This window comes from Lutjanus erythropterus, chromosome 11 (genome assembly GCF_056507025.1).
Source record: "Lutjanus erythropterus isolate fLutEry1 chromosome 11, fLutEry1.hap2, whole genome shotgun sequence".
NCBI classification, from domain to species: Eukaryota; Metazoa; Chordata; class Actinopteri; order Lutjaniformes; family Lutjanidae; genus Lutjanus; species Lutjanus erythropterus.
The window spans coordinates 32,443,061-32,467,751 of NC_139327.1; the positions used below are offsets into that span (position 1 = coordinate 32,443,061).

Here is a 24,691-nt window from a genome sequence, read left to right on the forward strand (position 1 = left end):
AGTGCATAAGAGAGCAAAAGAAAGTTAAAATAAATGGCGGTTTTGAGCGAAGTTGGATTACAGTCCAAAGAAAGCCGACAACTGTTTTATCCCAGACCTCCAGGAGGGCGATAGCTTCAGGTTCAACAGTTTGTACCCATTTGAATAATAAGAATCTGTTTGGTAACACTGCATGCAACATGAAACTACAATATATATCAGGAGTGTCAAACTCATTATTGTGCGTGGGCCCATTTTTATTTGAGTGGGCCGGACCAGTAAATCCATTGCATAACAACCTACGAATGACAATACCTCCAAATATTTCCCTGTTTTTGTGTGAAGAAGTACAGGTACATTCTGAAAACGTTCACACTTAATGAACCATCTATTTACTGAACAGATAATAATGAAGAAGTAGTGGATTTACGAATGCACAAAACATTTCTGTATTTTGACTATTTGGCACGATGTTCAATATAATTAAATATGACTATAGTTTTTTTTTTTTATAGAAATGTATTCTGGTCTGGAATGAATTACTGTTTTGTTGCAGTTTTTGTACAATTTACAAAATGCATCCAGTGGGCCAGATCAGAGCCTTTGGCAGGCCAGTTCTGGCCCTTAAAGGCTTTATTATTTCAGTTTATATTTTACTTATGGGGGTGCTCAGTATGGGAAAGTCATCAGGGTGCTGTGAAACTGCGCCTACATGGGGCTTCAAAAAAGTCAGTCGTGGGTGCTTTTGTACTGGAGGCAAATGTGAAAGGATGGCAAAGGAGAGACTCGCGCACCAATTTAGCTGGGCTTGAAAAAGTCCACAGGCTGAGATAAATGCAAAAACAGTCTATTTAATTTAAACATGAGTGTTCAAACAAAAGGTGCTTACAGTGTACTGCACTGTTATTTGCATTTATCTCAGCCTGTGGAGTTTTTTTGTGGCTTTCTAGCTCAGCTAAATTGGTGTGCAGGTTTCTCCTCTTCGGTGCTCAAGATGGACCCATGGCTCACTTTTGCAGGGCGTTACTGGAAAAGGAAAGGTCGGGTTATGCTTGAACAGAACTGGTTCGTACAAAACATGATGTGTGGCCATGTTAAAATCAAAAGTGTTTTAGTTGTTATGAACAAGTAATACACTAATTAATCAGTTTATCTGCCCTTTTGAGATAATCAGCATCAGCTGATTCCTGAAGCCTGACTTTGGTGGCTTGTTTCAGGCGGCATAGTGGGATTCACTGTCTGCATTTTTAAATCCCTGAGACACAACAACAACCTCTGTGCTACAAGCTATATGCTGAAAATGACAAATTAGCACCTGGGCATCTAGGTAGCAACTGGGTTATTTTGTTTACTTATTTATTTATTTATTTATTGCAGTGATTTAGACATTTTAGTATCTGGGGTCACCTCTCAATGTCCAAATTTTCCCCGACACTACTTTGCAGGGGCACCGTCGCTGCTTCCTGGGCTTAGCGGCACCCCAAGATGATTGTGATTGGTTCCGAGAAATATAAACAACCCTATTTTCTCTTATAGCAGAATGCTCAAAATATTGCTGGCTACGATATATTAAATCGGCCATAGTGGTCCACCACTATTTCAAACAATACACTTGAAAGTGTTGAAATATGCTCTGTGTTGTGCTGGGATTTTGTAACTGAACTATGAGCAGGACAGACACTTTTACTTTCTCTTACTGTGTGGAATTCTAATGCAAGAAATAAATCAATAAAACCAATATGATACAGGCTTTAGGTAAACAGAAAAGAGTACGAAGCAGCCCACCCACTCCCTCACTGTCAGTTCTCTCTGGACAATGACCTGCTTCTATTCACACATCATGGACTCACACAGGCTTTGGAGTCAGGAGCTGGCAGCGTTAAAAACTTCCTGTCCGGTGCAACTGATTCAGATATTTGCTTTCACACATAGAGCTCCTCTGGGTGATGTCCAGATAAGTGCAGATCTGCAGCGCATGTGTGAAAAGGGGCTTTAGAGAGGTGGCAGACGTGATCGGCTAAATGTGGGGAGAACAGTGCGCATTTTCAGACGTGCTCTCCTGGAAGACACCCATAGTGACGCACTTGGCTGTTCACACGTAAAGTGACAGAAATAGTCGTGATGAAAATGAAAACAGAGTTTAAGAGAGAAGCGTTCTTTTATCGCTGCAACACATCTGGACAGTCAAAGCGTGAAGCAGGTGTGAATGTCGGACACAGAAGAGCACTTCTGCAGAAGTGCACTCGTAGCATCTGTCAGAAATTTAAACGGTTTTGCATTTTTGACACAAAATTCGATATAATTTTTTTTATGTTGATGTTAAATTTAACAAAATAAAACTACCACCCACACCATGTAAAGGTCATAAATTTGTAATAGGAACTTTTTTAAAATTAGAACGTGATTATGGAAATATGGCTATTTCTGTGCTTGATTATGTGTGTATGTATGTACATATACACATGTATGTATAAAAATAACAACATCAATAATAAAATGGTCAAAAAGTCAGACAAAACAAAGACCTAGCTTAAATATATACAAATAAAAACCTTGGGTAAAGAATATGTGCCATATTATCTAATATGGAACAGCAATATATAAATATAACAACAGCAATGTGTAGGCTATGAAAAGTAGAGGAATAAAATAATAAAATAGGAAGCTTAAGAATAATGGGTAATGCCGCAATTTCCAGGTCCCATAATTTCATGGTAAATAGATGGTAATTATCAAGTTATATATTTGAAATTTCTCTGAATTTACCTGCACATTACCCCCAAATTTCATGGTAAATATGTGATAATTAGCAAGTATCAGGACTGAAATTTCTTAGAAATCCATTATTAATTAATTATATTCCACTATTTCTAAATGAGCATGTGGTAATTACCACTTACTTGCATGAAAATTACATTTACTTACCATGAAATTTGGGGGTAAGTTGCAGGTAAATTCAGAGAAATTTCATATATGTTGCTTTGTTATTACCACCAACTACATGAAAATGGTAACCATGCATATATTGCATATATATTACTTGGTAATTACTACCTATTTACCTTGACATTTTGGGACCAGGAGGTTGAAGTGTTACTGAATAATGTACAAAAATGTGCCATTATTCTGCAATATATAACAATTTAAATGACAATTTAAGAAAAACTCTGTTTAACAATTATCTAAAATAAATTATATTGCACATCTTATGAGAGATGGATGCAAATAAATGACATTTAATCATATAAATCTACTGATCAGCACCCACCAAGAGTCTGACCTTTATTATCATAATATGCTATATGATGTAGAGTCCATTAGCATTATGCATCAGCATTGTGCAGAGTAAAATGAAAACACTGGAATCACTGATGTGGCCTGAAAATTACCCAAACTCCCAGCGCTCAGCTCCCCCCCTCCCTCATCCATCCCTTCTGTTTACTGCAGGCCCATCAAGACACAGCAGTGTGTCACTGTGCATCAAAGTCAGTGGTATCAGCCAGCAAACACACAGCACAGAGGGTTGGACGGATGGCAAGGAGACACTCCTCCTCTGGTCCCATTATTGCACTCCCACAATCCTCTGCTGCTGGCATAGAAAGAAGCAAAAAAGAGAGATGGAGACGGTCTGATAGAGAGAATGAGGGGATTTTGGCAGGTAGGAAAAGGAAATAGAGAGGAAATAAAGCAGCGGAGAGAAGAGACAGGATGGAACTCATCCACGCATCTTATCGCGCTCTCCCTCCACCCCTTCAGTCATTATTTTACAGTTAAATTCTCTGTGCTCAAAAAGCCGCAGAAATGCTCCATCTTCTCAAGGAGAGGGAAAATGGAGTGTGGGGAGAAAAAGAGAGGGAAGTCATTTGTATTCAAATCCACAGCTAATACGTCAAGTAAGTCTATTTCATGGGCAGAGCTTCCTGCGTGTGTGGAAGGAGACATGCTCTACTGCAGCACTTCTTAGCCGCTACAGGCACTTTCATTGGTACAGAGCGAGAAAACGGAGGTTTCCTCACTGATTCTGTGGTTCGAGTGGCAGAACCCTCTTATTTCTTAAAATAAAGTACCCTAAATGGTTCTTCAAAAGGTTCGTTACCAATGCAGTAATCCAGGTTCTTCCAGGTGTTGGAGCTCTGGGCTGCATGTGGAATCAGGTGAGAAAAACGATGATGCCACCGTTTTTGTAAAATCCTATTATGAACATATTGTCCTATTATCTTTATTCATCACTTTCACCAGTATTTTTAATAATTGCAAATAACTATAAAGTAAAAAACAAACATGTATAACATTTTGAATTAAGAAAAAACATCAAACATCCATAAAATGCTGCCTATAAAACAGCCAGATTGGGCCGGATTTGGCTCACGGCAGAGTCCTGCAAAGGTCCAGTTTTGTAGATCTGCCCCTGCCCTCACCTGCAAAGCTAAGAATCAGAACTAACCCGATACCCGCAATTATTTCAAATTCACATCTGCACCCACCTGGAAACAACCCGCACCCATGGTTAAACACCCAAACACTCACTCACTTGTGTTCCTAACTAGCACTGTACTTGTACTCCTGTAGCTGTTGATGTGTTTCCATAGTGACAGCGAGCCTAGCTTGCGGCTATCAGAAGCTAATACTTTTTGAGAGTTTTTACAAGAAACACAATCACTGACAATGTTATTCTCACGGTCTTTGAGGTTTTAGCAATCAACAGGGCTGCATGATTTGGTAAAAATGTCATATAGAGATTATTTGGACTGAAATTGTGATAGCGATAAGCAATGCAATTAGTGGGAATGATAATTTTTGTAATAACATTTGTAATATTTACTGAAAAGAATATTAAAATCATAATAATGTCACATTTGCTGGGGTCTGTATCAAACAAACATGTTTTCTTACGTCTGGGGAACAAGATTTGTTGCCCAGAGCATCTCTGCAGGACTGCAATAGTTCATTATAATGCAGTTTTCGCACACATTTTTCCTTTTTCAGAAATTTATGATTAGGTTCTGGTTTTGCGATTAGGATATTCCGATTTCAGTTAATTGTGCAGCCCAAGCAATCATCAAGTCTTCATTGCTGTCAGAACAGACATACCATTGTTTGACTGGAATGTAAATGTTAAAAATACTGCGCAATCATTTTCATTGCTGATTTATTCAGGGAAGAAACATATTATTGCATTTTATGTGTTATATTATTGCTGCCCACCTGCAATTAGTTCATTTATACCCGTGCCCACACCCATGAAATTATATAAATATATTTTTCATCCATTGCACAGCGTTTTTCAGGTCATCTGTCCGGTACCCAAACCGGTGCAGGACTCTAGCTCGCGGGCCCTGTGTTTGACATATTTGACCTGTAGACGCTTGTTTTTCTGGTGAGGACAGGTTGCATTTATACCATCCACCCCTACGGTGCACATGGATGGAGATTACAGGACACTGAGAACAAAGTGCCCTCCCTGTGTGTACTGGGGACAGTGGAATATATCCAGATTGCAATAAGACACGGCGGAAACAGCAGCCAAGAAAACACTGACTGTTGCAGATGCCTCTCTCCTCCCCTCCTCATATCCCCATCTCTCCCTCTCTCCATCTGACAAGGAGGCCTGAGGGTTTTGTATCCTCTGCTGTTTGATTTGCACCGAGGGGAGATCTTGTTTGTTCTCCTCAATGCAGCATTTATGGTTTAAGATTCTCCTCACGACCTTCTGCTGCTCCTGAGCAGCGGGCTATCTGTCTCCCCTGAGCGAACAAACAAGAAAAGAACAGTGCCGCCGCGGTGCCGGCCGGGGGACCTGCAGCTCTTTTCATCCCACCAATAAACAGAAAGCGGGGGAGGCAGGGGAGGTGGGGGAGACGGGGACAGAAGTAGCCAACCTTTTCTTTATCAGAGCCGGTCAATACGAGCATGTGTTGTTGTTTTATGAGGCAATCTGCACTAATGAGGGGTAAATACAGGCTCTGGCAGGTTTGAGTGTTGTCAGAGCTCCACCTGGTGGTGGTACATCAGCATTGTTTGGTGTCCACAGTGGTGGCTAGTCTCTCCATGCTTTACACAGTCATACAATGGAAACTGTCACAGTGATCATGTCTGTCCAAGACAAATCGAGCAATAAGGGAATGTTTATTATATTTGACTTTCATGCAGATTACAATCTGATTGACACTCGTGTATTTATTGCATGTAATAAAATGAACAAATTTCAAATTATAGTTCATCTGTTTCAAACACTTTTCAAATTACTGTGCAAATTAAGTTACTGTAATATGTAAATTCATCAGGTTTTAGAAAAGAAACATTTTCTTCAGATAATCTTAAATAATTTTCTTCTTTTCATCAAATAGTTTTATTTTTTTGTCTTTTAAAGCCTGTTGATTTTCCAACTTGTCTTTTTTAATTTGTTGAAGCACTTTGTAAAATGGATTTTAAAATGTCCTCTGTAAAGATCATTATTATTATTATTATAGTATAATTCAAATACACTACTGTCCAGGGGCCATATTACAGAAACTTGCAAACTACAGTCTGAGATAGGATTTTCCCTAATTTGGTATTACAGAGGTAAATCCTAACTAACTGTGGGAATCCTATTGTATCTTCTATCTTATATTAGGTGTTTATTTATTGCCATGGAGAAATAGTCTCACAGCAGCACAGATATGAAGGGATAGGGAAAGAAAGAAGAATAAATAAAGAAAAAAATAGACAATACAAAAAATAATATAGCAATACTGATGCCTAATGTTAGCTAACAGTAGCTACAGCAGTGTTAGCAACTGTTACCGTTGTCCTAGCTACTGTTAGCATACATTACGGTTAGCTACTGTTAGCAAACACTGCTGTTGAGCTAGTGAACACTACTGTGAGCTACCATTAGCACACACGACCATTAGTTACTGTTGGTGAGTGCAATAGCAGCTATTTAATAGGTTAGCTACTACCATGGGTGAACATGGGACCTTACTTAGGAAAAATATGAACCATAGTCAGTGGTGAGAGACAATTTTTTTTTTTTTTTTATCCCATATGAATTGTGCCATGAATCACATGTATGTTGTTAACATTATATAACATAACACATCACAGCTAACTTTACATTTGGAAGGAGAAAATCATGGCATCACTTACAGGACTGTGTATGGTCTTGTACTAAAATATTTTTAAGACAAAAAGCAACTTTCTTGACTTTTAACTTTAGCTTTTAAGTTGACAAACATATCTATAATTTGTGGCACAATTCAAACACAAAAAATATTAAAAATTAAAAATATATATATATATCTGTCTCTTTCCATTCACTACTATTCATATTTTTTCTGAAGTAAGGTGCTGTGGTGCTCCGACTGCAGGTTAAACACTATTAGCTAGTATTAGCTGTTAGCAAACGCTACCATTAGCTGCCGTTAGCAAATACTACCATTAGCTAACATTACCAAACACTACTATGAGCTACTGTTAGCAAAAGACTACTGTTGGCAAATTAGCTACCATTATTGAACACTACCTGGAGCTACTACAGTTAGCAAACACTGCAGGTTAGCAACTCCTACAGGTGGAAAAGTGAATGTTAGGACAACTTAACAGGCAAAGTTAGGAGAGTTTATTTAAGATTTTGGGGTGTAATAGGTTTTGTAGTTCACAAAATTAACTTAGGAGCCGTTAATTTATAATATAATAATCTACAATATAATATAATTTTTCCTAAATCAGGTTATAACTTTAATTAACATGATTTCATTGTGCATGCTGGAGCAGTCGCAGTTAGCTAGCATGCAGTTTACCGTAGTTTATTTGTATAGGAATGATTTTGTCCCAAGCTTTTTTGATCACAGACTGAAAATGAGCTACAGCTATAAGTCCTATGAATATTTTATCTACATTGCATTGGTTGCACTTTTTATTAATTAATAATTAAATTAATTTAAATTAAACATATGATATTTCTGTAACTGTGATCACTATGAATGGTTTCCACTGTATTTCATTCTCTCTAGTTGCCTCAGACTCCTGCGCTGTACTTCCAACACTGACTGACTGTTTCCCATGTTTTTCTATCTTACCCCACTGATCCCTTCTCCTCCCCTCCTTCTTACCCTTATTTTACCTCCTACTCTTCTCCAATAATCATTTTCTTGGCTCTACTTCCTGCCAATTCCCTCCTTTCATTCCTCTTATTTTTATCTTGTTCATCCTCTGCATCCCCCCCTCTGCCTTCTAATCTCTCCAAACTGTTCCCGCCATATTCTTCCTCTTTCTTCCTCCTCCCTCATTTCTCTCTCTAAGATCGTTATCCGGTCGAATCGTGGGGGGAGTGTGGTGGTTCTTCACCCTCATCATCATCTCGTCCTACACGGCTAACCTGGCTGCCTTCCTCACTGTGGAGAGGATGGTGTCTCCCATCGAGAGCGCCGAGGACCTGGCCAAGCAGACGGACATCGCCTACGGCACGCTGGACTCTGGCTCGACCAAAGAGTTCTTCAGGGTGAGTTGGTGTTACTGGGGTTAATGGTCCTCTCTCAGACAGGTAGGGGAGGCCATGTGGTGCTCACACCGTTTACACACCAGAGAAAATGCTTCTCAGCAACAAAAGGGAGCTCAGCAGTCCTCCACAGCAACCCTGTGTCCTCGAAATGATATATATATGTAGTCTAATTTGTTTTGTAAAATACGTTTTGCTGCCTTTTATGAGGAAGTCTGTCTGGGGTGGTTGTAAAAAGATGAGATCAAACTTTATTGATCCTTGAGAGGAAATTCACACAGCGATAGAAAAACAACTGCAGTAGATATTACCAAATAAATTAGAGATGTACCATTAAAAGCTATATACAGTATAGACTGGGGATCAGCAAACTGCAGCTCTGGGGCTGCATGCAGCTCTTTTACCCCCTCTGCTGGGCTCTCTCAAAAAATTATATGGAAATGAATAACGGCCCTTTTTTTTTAGCATTTAAATTTTCATTTATCTTTGTTGTAGACCAGTGGTCTTAAACCTTTATGATCAAATAAGGCGTTTTTGTCCAAAAAAAGTTTAAAAAAAAAATCTGTCTGGAGCTGCAAGTATTAAATTCATTCTTTTTCCTCAAAGACTTTTTTTTTTTTTAAATGTGGCATCCATAGCGAGCTTATAGAGACTCAAGAAATGAGCCACTGACAAAATTTAGAGGAAAAGACACCACTAAGCCACAGACGTAAGTTATGACACATTTTAGGTGACGAAGTATTGAAACTTTTTTTGTTTAATTTGTTGCATAGGCTACATATTTTTTACAGCAACAATCACCCAAAGTACACCCAAAATCTTTTGAGTATCAAACATACTGTCCCCACTACCTGATCTGAAACAGATTGTGTTCAGCTTCACTTATTTGAACATGTTCATCATCATTTGCAAAGCAAAGCTGTGAGGCGTGGGTCCTGGTATTAGTCGGGTTCATCTCGGGTCAGGTCTTAACAGGCCGATGCTCCTCTGGGTCATCAGGAGACGCTGAACTTCACACATCTTTGGTCGCTAACGGTTACATTAAGCTCAGAGCAGAGCGTTGTCTCACCTTTGTATGTTTCATTTACAGCTTGTCAAATGATATCAATCAGATTTTGTTTTTCTGTCTGTGGCACACACACACACACACACACACACACACACACACACACACACACACACACAACAACAAATCCCAATTTAACCCAATTTAACTCCTGGCTGTAACTAAGATAAATTCAAACTGACCAACATTGTGAATCACAAAGCTACAACATTGTAAGTGTTTCTTATGCAGAGGATTTTGGGTGGAGTGTTGATTTGTGTCTATGAGCACCACGGATTAAATTTTTATTCACATCCATTGTACTGGGGTGAACACCAGACAGATATCTCAAAACCTGGACGAACAAAACTGACCCTTTAAAGGGATGGTTTGGATTATTTATTTTAAGTCGGGTTGTATAAGGTATTTATCGATGGTCAGTGTATTACCTACAGTAGATGGGAGCCACCCCCAGATTGAAGAGCAATGAACTGCTTGCGATTTAGAATTTACAAAGTCATTTAGCAGACGCTTTTATCTAAAGCAATGTACATCTGAGAGTTGATCTAGGATCTAGTCAAGAGAAAACAACACGAGTAAGCGCCATGAAGCAAAGTTCAAGTCAAGTCTAGCCATTTAAAAAAGCTTTACCTTGCTGTCAGACAGTTTTTTTCAAACAAGAAATCTTGATTATATAAGCCAAATATCGCTCATAAATATCAATATATAAAGCCACCAGACTCCATTGCCAAAAATAGTTGTTCTACCTCACAGAACACAGGAGTTAATGGTCTACTGCCACCTCAGTCCGTAATATTTAGCTTATGTAACGGCAGTTTCCCATCAGAAGAGACGATAAAGCAAAATGGTGAAAATATTCTAAATGTAGCGTTCACGTAAAGTTTTTTTAACTGGCTAAAATGGCAGGGAGAGGGCGACGAGTGAATGTGCGGCAGATCCATCCGTCCTTTTCTCACTGTAACACAAACTCCAGTCTGCAGTGTAGTTCACACACTTCATGCTACGTGATCAAGCAAAGTTTTTATATCGCCTCCACATTCCTGTCCATATTCGCGCGCTCTGTCTCTCTGTCTGCTTCGATCACACTTCTGTTTTTATTATCGCACTCCAGAGTGAACGTCGCTCACATTCATTGATTGTAATCTGATCAATTCGGTTCACCAAAAATATGAGCATGTTCAATGATTGTCGCTCTTTTAGTGCATTCATGAACAGCACTATTGACCTCAGTCTACTGTAGGTAATACAGTAAACTATTAAACTAGTGATGCTAACTTTTGCACTGATGCTCCATGTTTTCTTTACCTGCTGTTGTGTATGTTGTGCGGATATGTTTTCTCCATCTTCTCCATCTCTCACACCACATCTACCTTTGAACCTCCAACCCCCTTTGAAACCCTGCAGCGGTCAAAGATCGCCGTCTACGAGAAGATGTGGGGCTACATGAAGTCGGCCGAGCCCACAGTCTTCACCAAGACCACGGCCGAGGGCGTGGCGAGGGTCCGCAAGTCCAAAGGGAAATACGCCTTCCTGCTGGAGTCCACCATGAACGAGTACACAGAGCAGCGCAAGCCGTGCGACACAATGAAAGTGGGAGGCAACTTGGACTCCAAAGGCTACGGAGTAGCTACACCCAAGGGTTCACAGTTAAGGTGGGTGGAATAGTGTAACAATATGTTCTACGTGTTGTTATGGTATTCCACCTTCCCTGGTGTGCCGCCTTTTCTATCACTATCTGTCTCCACTGCTTGGTGTGGGTGGGTGGGGCGTTTTCTGTGTTTGTTTCGGGGCAGTAGTAGTGGCTTTCTGACATCTGTGTTTGTTGCATGCATGTGGGGGTCATCGTGATGATGCAGGGGTGGTTATTTCCTTTCTTTTCTTTACAGCTCTCCACGCCAGGTAAATCTTTGTGCTCGTGCTTGCTGTTTGGGCAGACGTGTTGGAATGGCATGCTCATCTGAAAATGTCTTATTTAGAAAATGCCATTTGAGACAATCTGCATTTTTATATACAGATGTAATTAGCACAGAGATGTTTCGCTAATGCTACTTCAGCTTTCCCTCACGGTTGACTGGTTCTTTCTTTTCGACTAAGTGACTGAAATGGTGTTTTGGGAGCCATGTGAACGCTCAGCTCTGGGTAACTCTGCCAGACTCTGTCACTGCCGCCCGCACATAGTGGAATTTACAGACCTGCCACAGAATACAGTGTCATTACTGTGGGGAGTTGCACTTTCAATCCGCTCGCTCATCGATCAAAGCCCGCCGGCAAGGTCTCACTGAAGGGAACGGATAAATACACCAAAGGCAAAACTTCACAGGTGTGTGTGTATGTGTGTACAAACCAGCGGAGAACAGCTCCATGATTGCTCGCGCTTTCCTTTATTCCTGTGGAGAACCCTGTTGCACAATACACGTTAGGAAACAACAGGAAGAGCGTGGTTTTATAAAAGCACTAAGCAACACAGCCGTATAAATAGAATAGGAACAGGAACATTGCTATCATTTATCATGTGTAATTAGAGGGTGCATTGAAAACAGTAGCAAACAATACCCTTTAGTGCATGAATTATTACTTAGAAAGAATATTGAGAAAAAATGTTCTCCTTAAAAATGGAAATATTTGAAAAAATAATTTAAAAAAAGGTTTACAGTCAGATTTATGAGGGTAGTTGGCAGCAATGCACAATCGTGGAACATTTGTATCTAAAAAAAATTATCAATTTATGAAAAAAAACTCAACAAATTCAACCTATGCTTAGTGATTAAGTGTACTGTTTAATTAAATTAAATTAAAGGAGCAATATGTAGCCATTGCGCATGCAAAAATGAGAACTGCAGTCCAAATAGTGAGTTGGAGCCATAGACTGTGCATTAAATAGGTTGTAATGGTGTTTAATATACAATCTATGGTTGAAGCAGCTTTTTCTCCCCCGCCCCCTCCTCCCCAGAGCTGAGGAAGCTCTGGCAGGAACACTGCAGGAGTGCAAGACAGGTGCGACATCATAAACTGACAATAACAAGCGATGGTATGGGTTGATCAGCTGTTTATAACTCTGCAAGTGGTCTGTCAATGTAAAGTTAAGTCTGTTATCCTGAAAACTAAAGCCCACTGCTCTAAAAAATACACACTGTGACACACAATGAGTTAAGTGGCTGCCTGTCTAAATGCCTGCCAGACTCAATTTACATTTTGCTCAATTTAACCGTTATAGACCACCTCTTTCTGAACGATTATTAATGATTTCTTTTTACTCATAAACAGACACAAATACATTCGGTGAACATTTGGCTTTAATTTTAACTCTAATAAATGTGGAACAGACGTATAAAACAGTTATTCTGGTATGGGATAGAAATTTCAAAGGGGGACAGTGTGGCTCTAGCTCAAATCATGACCTTCTCCTCTTCCTGCTTATATGATGTGATCTATTATTTGTCCTTTCAAAATAAAAGGGCCTCTTTTCACAACTAAGCAGTGACAGCCTTTTAGTCATTTTAAGATAAAGTAATACCATGCAATCGAGGGTTAATTTATTTTTCTTTGTGAATAGATACCAGCCAGGTAATTTGTTCCAAAGCAGCCAACTCCTCACAGGCAGTAAATAAACCCCCATTAGTCGTTTTCTGTAAATTCCTCTGCCCGTGAAGCTGAAGTAGAGCGGAGCAGCAACTGGTTTGTTTTGCAGCCAGGCTGGTGCCAGTTTTCAGCCACTGCTTTGACCAGGAAGAGTCCCTGACAGATCACGGTAGTCCCCTCCTCCTCCAGGCCTCACTCTTGTTATTTTGGGGATTATCATCTTCTGTCAGTCACTTGTCCGGATATCAGCGAGGAAACACACCAGCAACATGAGGAGCAGGCAGCACTGTTGGCCGCGGCTGTTGTTTCACACGGCTCCACAAAATAACAACAACAACATCATCAGCTAACACTGGATTATTAGCTGTGTTTGCTTTGTGTTTTCTGATCCATCTCCATCTCTGACTGGTTTTTATTTTTCATAATGATGCAAATGAATTAAAGGATCAAAACGCACGCTGAGGCAAATCTCTCTATCAGCAGACATCACTACAGCTGCCTTCAAAAGAAGCCATGAAATTATAAAACACACACTTGTTTTAAACAGCTTTTCATACACATTTTATGCAAGTCAATCATGATTTTCCAGAACAGCTTAATGCTCAGAAATACTGTGAGCTGTGAATTGGCTGACATACATACACTATATACATGTGTATAGAGGTGACTGTTTCTCAAAACACCAGCTGATGATGATATTTTAGGACTGATGGTGCTGATTGCCAACATTTTGTGCCATTATTTAATATTTTAAATCAGGAAAAAAAAAATTAATTACCCAATTAAATATTGTGTTAACCATATTTTTATTCATGTAAGTGACACACTTACATATCTGCATCAGAGCAGTATTAAACCCAAGTAAACTCAGTTTACGTGTTTGAAATTAGTTTACTTGTCTGTTTTGAGAGCAACTATATCAATCAATCAGGGTAAACAAGATGGATAGTACAGTTTTAATTTAAGTAAAGTAACGTTTATGCATGAGCCGAGACACAGATTGCATTAAAATGTTCATGAGTTCCCAGCTGTGTTTCAAGCCGTGACAAAGTAAAACTGTACAAACTTTGGTCTTAAACCAAACTATTGGACACATTGTATTTTGTCAGCTGAAGTGACGTCTGTCTCCGTAACTAGCTTGCCTATGCTAATGCTAACACTGAAAACTCTGTTTTCACCTTTAGCCAACAACTGTGAATGTCGGTGGCTGATATAATGACTGTTTTCAACAGATTTGATCAGCTGTAGCTAGCTAGTGTAAGCTAAAGTATGAATAAAAATCAAAAGAAAGAAAACTTTTGTGGCATATGCGCCTAGCAAGCAATACTCATTGTGCTGAATTGATGCCATCTTTGTGCACTGTATCCAGTTCTAAATATTATATCCATGGTTTCATTAGCTGTAGCTAGCTAGCATATTCTAACTCTAAAACTCTGTTAGATAGCTGAAAACTTTGTCTTCATCTAGAGTTAACAACTGTGGACTGCTGTGGCTGCTGGACAACTGGATAAGTGTTTTGTCAGCTGAAAGGACCCCATTTGGTTTTAGCTGTAGCATGCTTACATAAGCTAATGCTAACGCTAAAAGTCCATGAGATGGTTAGCTGACTTTTTAATGTATCTAGGTGTTTCTTTTCAAAAACAACAAACATGGAAAAGGTTTTACATGTACACATAATGGCTTCATACATATAAAATGATAAATTTTAAATCATTTATTATTTGAACAACATTGTCAGACATTATATTTTTAATTAAAACCAAAGTATTGGCCATATAAATCATGTTAACACTAGTGTAAGTTAATAAAACATTAATATTGAGTCACATTTTATTCATGACAGCGCAATAGAAAGTGGCGAGATTTGTGTTCAGCGTGTGTTCGGGTCCTGGGATGTAACCGTTTCGAGCATTAATGCACTTTTCGACCCTTGTCCCTCTCTCTTACTGCTACTCCTCCCTTTCCCCCTACCCCCCCCTCTCTTCCTTCCCTCCCGAATTGGACAGCATACTCACCCCCTCTCACCAAATATGTTTTATCGTTTTCAAGAAGTGCAGTTAACCTGGCAGTGTTAAAACTCAATGAGCAAGGCCTGTTGGACAAATTGAAAAACAAGTGGTGGTACGACAAAGGAGAGTGTGGCAGCGGAGGCGGTGGCGAGAAGGTTAGCCGCTATGTCGCTATGCCCATGTGACCTTGATGCGGGTAAAAGAGAAATGTTTTTGATTGGTAACAGGAGCATCTGCCGGGTCGATCGTCATGGTAACACAAAGCTGACTGGAAGCTTTGACCCTCGAGATGAGAGCGAGTACTGTCGAAGCAAAATTATTCGCTGTAGTGCTAGATTTGAGAGTTAAAACTTTTTAAAAGTTGTCTGAAAATGTTTATATTAGCATCATTAGCGTCTAAATTAAGTTTCTTAGAGTCTGTAGCGCCATATTGGTGGTTTAAGCGTACTATTAAGCATTTTCAGAGTCAATAGTTTTGGGTTGACAGTACTAGCCTCTGTGCTTGTTGTAACAAAGGTCCCGGCAGTATGCGCCCGTTCCAGAAAAGCGATGCAGCCGGGGCCCCACGTATATGTCTGTTAGCTCCGCCCCTTTCCCCTTAATTAATATCTGCTAATAAACCCGACCCCTAAACAAATATCTTGACCAATCAAGAGCAAAGAGACATGTAGCAGATGTGGGGCCCCTTCCCGGCTTCGTCACTTTGTGAAGAGTACTGAGCTGCTCTTTTTGGGCTTCTTCTGATTGAATAACATAAAATAACATGTCCTATGATGTTATTTATGTTATTTTCCCCACCCCACCCTTCCCCATCCCCCACATGATTTGAAGAACGCCTGTAAACCTTGCCGTATTGAAACTGAGTGAAGCAGGAGTCTTAGACAAACTGAAAAACAAATGGTGGTACGATAAAGGGGAGTGTGGACCGAAGGACTCGGGAAGTAAGGTCAGTCTCCACCAGCCCGGCCGGGAGCCTCCACCTCCTCTCTTTGTCTCTATATATGCACACTTTGATAATGCTGGCAGTACTGTTGGCTGGCTGACATGACGCACACACATTAACACTCTGAGAGAACAGGGAGTGACAGACGTGCAGGTAGAGACTTAAGGCGTAGCCGGAGGGATACAGCATGACAGAAACAAGGCATGGTGCAGCGCTAACAGTTTTACAGCAGCTAAGCTATGTGTTGCAACTGCAGATGAAGGATCACACTCACATTGGTTGTCACCTAGGATGGTCCCAGGGCATGTTCAGACGTCACACTAGATGTCAGTACTGCTGTAAGCCTCCGCTGTAGGAGCACAGACTGTTCCACGATTCACTGGAGCGTGGAGAGAGCTGCACATATTTTAAATACAGAAGCATGCACAGTCATGTCCTCTTAATCAGATTCTTAAAGGGATAGTTCGGAGTATTTGATCACACTTATATTGAGGTATTGCTGTCTTCAAACCAACCAAACTCCATTCGCAAAGTCAGTCATTTAAACCTCGCAGATTATGGGATTTGCTGCAGTACTGCTGCCTCAGTCTTTTAGTTTGTTTGAGTTATTGTGAATGTAAACTATCCTTTTAAAACACAGAAGTCATACAGTAACACAAACAAACAAATAGATTGAGGCAGCAGTAGACTAGCAACTCAATTTTGCCCATAGAGTTTGATTGGTTTAAAGAATGTCTTTAAAAAAATCTATATTAATATCAGTTTAAGTGTATGCTATATTCAGAATATTTTCACTGCTTTACTTTGCCATCAAACAGGCTATTCTGACAGTAGACTGCTGTTATAAAAGCCAAATATCATTCTCCTCAATCCAGCCAAACTCCATAGGCAAAATCAGTAATTTTAACTCAAAGAACATGGGAATTGCGGCACTACTGTTGCCTTGATCTGTTAGTTTGTTTGTGTTATTGTGTGACTTTGGAAACCTGAACTATCTTTTTAAAACACCAAAGTCACACGTTAACACAAACCAGCTAACAAACTGTGACAGTGATAGACCTGTTCTGTACAGTAAAATGACTAAATTCGCCTATGGAGTTTGGTTGATTTGAAGAGAGCGACATTTGGGTCATATAAAAGCGTTTTTTCCATCAGAAAATGCTGTGTCATGGTTAGGTAAAACAGAGAAGATATTATACGTATAGTGTACCCTATAGCCTTTGCCGACAGGAAACGGCTGCCTCTCCACAAACCAACCAAAAAATTACGATTTATGGCTGACCCCATCCACAGCAGAACATTGCTTAGGTTCCTACACGGCACTCCTCTCGGCTTCTCCAAACTGGGGGTGTATCAGCCACCATCTACTGTAGCTAATACACTGAATTTTATAAGTACCTCATTCAACCACACTTCAAATAATCTGAATTGTTCCTTTAAGTGCAGGACACACATATGCACACACACAAGCACACTATCAACTGCAAATGAGACTATGCATGGCAGGCAGTCTTTTTGTGTCGAGGTAATAAGCTGAATGCCCCTTAAGGACGTAGGTGATTTATCGGAGGGAGATAAATGGCAGGAAGGAGCAGGAGTCAGAGCTCAGAGAGATCAGCTGCATACATTTGAATAAAAGGAGGTTAAAAGGTGAATGTCAGAACTGAGACATGAGGCAGCACGTCGAGGTACGGAGGGAAATCTGAGGGCCAGTTCATCCAGATTACAACAACATATTCTCTCATTTTCCTTCCGGTTATAATTATGTAGCCATGCAGATAATTTTAATTACGTTTTTAAATATCAACAGCAACATCTCTTTTCAGGAACAATGTCCCTGCTGCTTTAGATAATAAACAGAACAGGCTGTCAGCAGATTTTGTCGTGACTCTCCAATGGTGGAATGTAATTAGTAGTATTAGTACTCTTACTCTAGTTTACTTACTCTCATCTAATGCTACTTAATACTTTTATCCCACTGAATTTCTACTCTATTTCTAAAGGTCTACTTTGTCCTGCACCTTATTTATTTTACGCAAAAGTTACTTTTCTCATTAAAAAAAGCATGACATGGTTATATATAAGTGCCACACTGCTAATCTATGCACAACCAGAACCAAATCGTATAGATGACCTGGCCGAAAAATCACGCTCTTCAGATGAAAGAGAACATGTTTGTTTGGTACAGACTTTAACAAACATTGCTTCATCATGATTTTTTTTTTCCAGTGAACATGAAAATTGTAAAACAAAACTGATTCTTTCCACTAATCGTATCACATATTGCAATCACAATTTCAATCAAAACAATAGCAAAATTACTTTTTTTTTTAACCAAATCTTGCAGCCCTATAATTGTGCTAAAATCTTTGGTCAACAATCCAAAACAGCCTTGGATCACATTTTGAGACATGTCCAAGTCCACTTATGCCCATTTGGAGTGATTACAATCAGATGATGACGCTGCTGTCGTATACTTTTCTATTTATACTACAAGGCTACAACTCACCACACACAAGCTCGGCTTCCATTCAAATTTAAGTCGACTTTCAAGAAAGCATGCAAAAGAAAATGGAAAACATTGAGGGTTTCCATATACTGGCATTGATTTTCTAGTGGGGGGCCATTAAACTATTGTAGAAGAAGAGTGACGCTGCAGTGGAGTCACATGCTTCATACACTGTACGTCAAGATTTATTTGCCAAGTCTGTGTCCACTGCACTTGCTTACTGTTGCGTGTTCCTTTTAAGAATACACCTAGTATTCCGGCTCGGCCGGCGTGAAAACGTTTTTGTGTTATTTCGCTATTTTTTTGGATCGTTTCCACTTATCGTGCACAAATTTAAAAACGTGCATCAAAGCAAATGGATAGAAACCCACCTGCAGATATAAAGATTATTCTGTCTCACTACAGACTGTATAAATAGTGGACAGAGCCTTCAGGTCAATGCAGAAGTGCCTGCAGTTTTTCTAAAGGCCAGCAGGGGGCGACGTCTGATTCTGTGAAAGCTTATGATAGAATGAGGCTACTTCTCGCTTGATTTATGGCCTCAATAAACAGTTTCCTAACAAGTTTATGGTCTCAATCATTAGTTTTAAGACCTCGTCAATACAGCATGGTGTTCATTTAGTAAATTATGGACCCATTTATAGTAAAATAGTCCATAAAGCAGGGTAAGCTTTAGGGCGTTATTAATTAAACAGAGGCATAACATGCATATCCTTCCCAGGTCCCCACTTTCAACGCCCAAGATGGTCAGACAGTCATAATGCAAGTCTTGGCTTCAAAACTTTTGTCCACAAATTAATTGCTAAAGTCACACGGAGTTTACACAGTGCCTTTAGATGAAAAACAAAGTGATCTGTGCTTTATCCAAACTACAGTAAGTGGGATATTGTCTCTGAAAAGAAAAGTTGCTGATACATTTTTCAGTGTCATAAAGGAAACTTCAATTATCTCCATTATATTCAGGACTGTAGCCAACATCTAGGACACTGAGGTTAAGTCCTCTGTAACTGTTTCTGGGGATTTAGACATAATGCAATATAAATTTGCCAAGTTTTAGGCCCATATATAAACAAATAATGGATTGATTATTTCCCCAATATAATATTAATCCTGGCATGTGCAGAGTCAGTGTCCACTTTGTTTATTTCTAGCTTTTGTCTGTATAATCCATTGAGAAAGCCACTGGATCACTTTTAATAACCGTTGATTTAACTTGAGAGTGCGCAAAGTAAAATTTATGATCAATGGAAGTATAGGTGGAGGTTAGAATTTTTATTTGATTATTTTATTTCATTTCATTTTCGTTTTTCCTCTTTTTTTCACTCCTCTTTTAGTAAGTGATTTGAATTCTGCTTAAATGCATTGAAATATTAGTGTTCTTGTTTTTGGATCTTATCCTGAGTATACAACTACATGCACTATTTATTTGTACTTATTTAGTTATTTTTGATTATTTCACTTTATTTCACAATAAGTGAATGGAAATTTACAGAAGCTGTATAGGATGACCCAACTGAATAGATGAGCTACGTAAATTCAATTCATACGAACTGTTACCTCCAAAATGAATGAGAAAAAAAATAATAAAAACAGAAAACCTGGTCCCCCCAAAAAAAGCCACTGGATTGCCTAAAAATGCATTGTCACAATGCTGACAATATTTTTTCTTTGTGTTCAGTGTTTGTAAAAGTTTTATTAAATAAAGTATTAGTATTAAAAAAAAGTTTAAAACAGTGAAGACTTAATAAATGGTCCACAATTCCCTGGGGGATAGTGGACTTTGACTACAGCCCTGATTGTAATGGGGTAGAGGCAAAAATCTCAGTGGTGCCAAAACTAAAAGCAAAACTATCTGCATGTCTAACAACACGGCGACAGTAAATGAAGTAAATGAAGAAATATGCCTTTTTGTAACTTGCTTGAACTGACCCTTTAATGCAAGTTAGGCTGATAATTTGTCAGCATGGCTACATACAGCTGTGCAGTCATAGATTAAGAGGATAGAGGCAGAGGAGAGATCAATAAGTGACGTGAGTGTGATCAGTCGTGTGTGTTTGTGTGTGAGATGTGAGATTTTTCAATATTGTTTTAATTTGTGCATAAATGTTTGTGTCCACTCTGCTAAAACCAGCGCTGACGTCTGTGTTTCTGTTCCTCTCCCCGCCGCCCACAGGACAAGTCGTCCCAGGCCCTCAGTCTGAGCAACGTGGCGGGGGTCTTCTACATCCTCGTCGGGGGCCTGGGCCTCGCCATGCTGGTGGCCCTCATCGAATTCTGCTACAAGTCGCGCAACGAGGCCAAGAGAATGAAGGTGGAGGCCCAGTCCCAATCCCATTCCCAACACCCCCATTACCAACACCGCCCCCACCACCACTGCTACCCCTGCCAGACAAGCAGCCCCCACCATAGCCCCGAACCTAGCCAGACCCAGAGCCCGCAGCCGAGCGCCAGCATCCCCAACTTAGCCGAGTTTAGCGAGGGTTTCACTGGGTACGGCAGCGACGGGGAAGCTGATAAGATGTAGTTGGGGGTTTTCGTAGAAGGTCCGCCCAAGCCTTTGCCCCGCCCCCCTCAGTAGCTCCATGCACAGAGACTGTAAGTGAACCCTCCTCATGTCCCTGTGCTAGTTTCTTCTTCTTCTCCTTCTGCGCCATGCTGAGTGACTGTCGTGACCAGTGGCCAAATGCTTCCCACTCCTCTGTCCTCTCTGCTCACTGTGGTCATGTGACGTCCTGGTCTGCGTTCGAGCTTTTTTCTCAATGTGACAGGAAGCGATGAGTCATCCTCAGACATGACGTCGCCTGCCTCTACTGCTTCGCAGCTTGTGTGGCTGCAGACGTTGGCCCTCATTTATCAAGCGAGCACACCGTGTGACCCCAAATCAAAAATGTTTCACTCACTCTGAACTCAGTGAGGAGATAATAATCATATCTGGTATTCAAAGGAATTCAATCATGTTGAGAATATATGATTCATGCAGTGATAATACTTATCAAAATCTGCTATCTGATTAGGATGTCATGTTTTTGAGTTCATGAGGATAAAATGTGAAAATAAAAATGCAGGTTTACGCAAATTGAAAGGATAGTTTTAATTATTTGAACCAGGGTTATATGAGATACACATCCATAGTCAGTAGATTACTTACTGTAAATGACGGTCAGCACACCGACAGTTTGGAGAAAAAGAGAGGAGTAAGTCCACCATCATAGAAACTGTGGACAGAGTCAACAGCAAGAAAAAGGCCCATTTAAAAAAAAAATTCAACTGAAGTGTGCACTGTATTTAGAACATTTTCACTTCTTTTACCTTGCCATCAGACTTTTCTAACAAGAAACCACTCTTATATACACCAAATATCACTATTTCTTGCTGAACCAAACTCCATTGGCAAAATCAGTCATTTTACTTCACAGAATACAGACATTGCTGCTCTACTGCTGTCTCGATCGGTTGGTGTCTTTGTGTAACTTTGTGACTTTAGTGCATCCAAACTGAATTCACACAAACTAACAGATTGAAGTGGCAGTAGAGCAGCAGCTCCTGTGTTCTGAGAGGTAAAATTACTGTTTTTCCAAATGGAGTTTGGTTGAGCAAGAGAGAGCGATATCTGCGTTATGTAATGACGCCATCTTGTGAAATAAAAACCCCTCAGGATGATTCAAGACCTGCATCACCCTTCTGGGGTTTGTTTCACAATACTGACCTGCTCACTGTACATTATCATACCTGACTCAGAAGCACCTGGTCCATATGAGTGGGTGCAAGGATAAGAAAAAAACACTTGGACAGCTACAGTATAAAAGTTTAAGAAGTATAGAATTGCTAATTCAAGTATAATTTAGTATACTACTATCCAAGTATAGTTTATTTTTGGTGTATGGTGTCAAATTACAGTTTACAGTCTAATAAGGAACATAGTTCGAGTTTTGTCTAATTTGATAGAGTTTAGCTTGTTGTGTCACTGTAAAATCAAGTGCAGCTGATTTTTTTTTAGGTGTCTAAAACCTGTTTTGCTGCTGACCCTGTCCACAGCAGTCCATTGCTTAGCTTTCTACACAAGTACTCCTGTAGCACATACAGTATCATAATGAAGTACTGTAGTGCTGCAGAGATACCCTGGCCTACAAATCTTGTTCTCCAGACATAAGACAATAGATTCCTTTATTTGTCCCATAACTGGGAAAGTTTCAGTGTTACAGCAGCAAAGATGCATCAGTAAAAATGGGAAAAAAGACCCCAACAATTGTTGCATTATCAAGATTTTAAATATTTCTTTTTTTTCTGTGAGAAATTGTGATGCAATAATCATCATTTCCACTAACTGTGTCGCATATTGCAATCGCAATTGAAAAAAAGAAATTAAAAAAAATTGCAGTATTACTTTTTTTTACCATATCGTGCAGCCGCAGTGTTGACCACCATCTACTGTAGGGAACACACTGATTACGGATAGGTGCATCATACGGCCTCACTTTAAATAATCTGAACTATCCCTTTAAGTAGGATTAGGTGCTTTTATTGGCATAGAGACAGTTTTAGAAGACATTTCAGTCAAATCGCTGCTCTTGAATTTGACAGAATTTGAGTGTTTGTGTTCAGACCTGCAGCTGTTGTGCTCTTCCTCTGCACTCACAGCACGTTAACAGGCAGGAGAGGCGTGTTAAATGAGGACCAACGTCTTATTTGTACACACGTCTACACCTGTGAGGACATTTCATCAAACTGCAGAACATTCGTCCATCTAATGTCTACCCTGACCCCTCAGAGGGTTTTTTTTTCTTTCTTTCTTTTTTTTTTTTATCATAGTGAACCACCATGAGGGAGTAAACACACTCACACACAATCAAACCTGAGCAGCTGTATCTCAGGGATTTTAACGTCTCAAGTCTGTCAGTTACAATAGAGCATCAGTGTCCAGCCACAGGACAGGTTTAATGAGAAAGCTGAGCCCTGAGCACACAGGCAGCACTGTATAATAAAGCCATATTTAAACACTGTACATTGTGAGGCTAAAGTCAACGTTGAGTGAAGGGTCCCTGGAGCTGAGCTGGGGTTATTGATGTGAGCTGTTTCCTGCGGATATTTCCCCCAGGTCCTCGACCATTAGACTTTCAGATATGTTTTCACGCTCGGTGTATATCTGTCCAACGTGGTTATGTGTCCCCCATCAGCACTTCAGCTCAAACTCTTCATTAGCTTCACTGTTGCTTAGTCAGCTTCCCTGTCCCACTGCCTGCTACTATCACTCACTGTGTAATAACTCTGTCGCTAATGGATTTACATGTAGTCTGGGGCTGGCTTCATACTGTACTGAATGGCTATCAAAGGTGTTTTCTGCTACTCTACATATATATATATATTTAAATGTACACCTGTACTGTTTTGTGAGGTTGTTGTTTTTACTCATAATGTTGAAGCAGATTGGAGCTTTAGTTTCTTGGAGACAGAATTAATGTCACTGGGTGAGATGAATCGCCATGGCAACTGAACATCTTAAATTTGGTACATTTTGTTTACACCCAATGCACGTTTTAATAGGCAAAAAATGTTTGGGTAGGGGTGCTTCCTGGACTCAACATGCATTTGTTTGAGGTGCTCCATGGATGTTTATATATACACATTATTTTCTAGGGCTGAAGAATTAATTTTATTGAAACTGCATTATGGTCTGCTGTAATTTTCAAATCACTGGATGCGCAATATCTTTTAAAGGTGAAATCATTCTCTCGACTTCAGAGAACATCTTTGTTTAGTACAGATCCCTGAATAAAATAACACACCATAGTCATTTTAGTTTATTTCTATGAAAATGAGAATAATGATGGAAAGATTATCCTTTCCTTTTATATCACAAATAATATCACTTATTGTAATATCAATCAGAACAACTGCATCTCTGTTTACTGTCAGAGAAGAGTAAAGAAGCCAGAAAATACTCACATTTTTTAGGCCGAAATCATAGAATTTTGACTTTTTTTTCTGAAAAAATTACTGAAAACTATTAATTGATAATAAAAATAGATGCAGATTAATGTAATAGTCAATTAATAATAGATTAATTATTGCAGCTGTAAGTGTTTAATGTCTGTTGTTAGGTTTATTAGTTTGTCCAGCTGTTCCT

General features: G+C 39.6%; 1 protein-coding gene across 2 annotated transcripts in view; it reads left to right on the forward strand.

The window, feature by feature from the left end:
* gria4b (glutamate receptor, ionotropic, AMPA 4b) overlaps positions 1-24,691 on the forward strand; it is a 172,371-nt gene that overhangs the window by 145,370 nt on the left and 2,310 nt on the right. The window contains exons 12-15 of one of the 2 annotated variants that reach the window (XM_084729992.1): positions 8,266-8,464; positions 10,932-11,179; positions 15,156-15,270; positions 20,741-20,878. In XM_084729992.1, coding sequence (XP_084586118.1) covers positions 8,266-8,464; positions 10,932-11,179; positions 15,156-15,270; positions 20,741-20,878 — 700 coding nt within the window. Of the gene's footprint in view, positions 1-8,265; positions 8,465-10,931; positions 11,180-15,155; positions 15,271-15,946; positions 16,062-20,740; positions 20,879-24,691 lie in introns of both variants that reach the window. The other variant, XM_084729993.1, reaches the window with a different exon arrangement.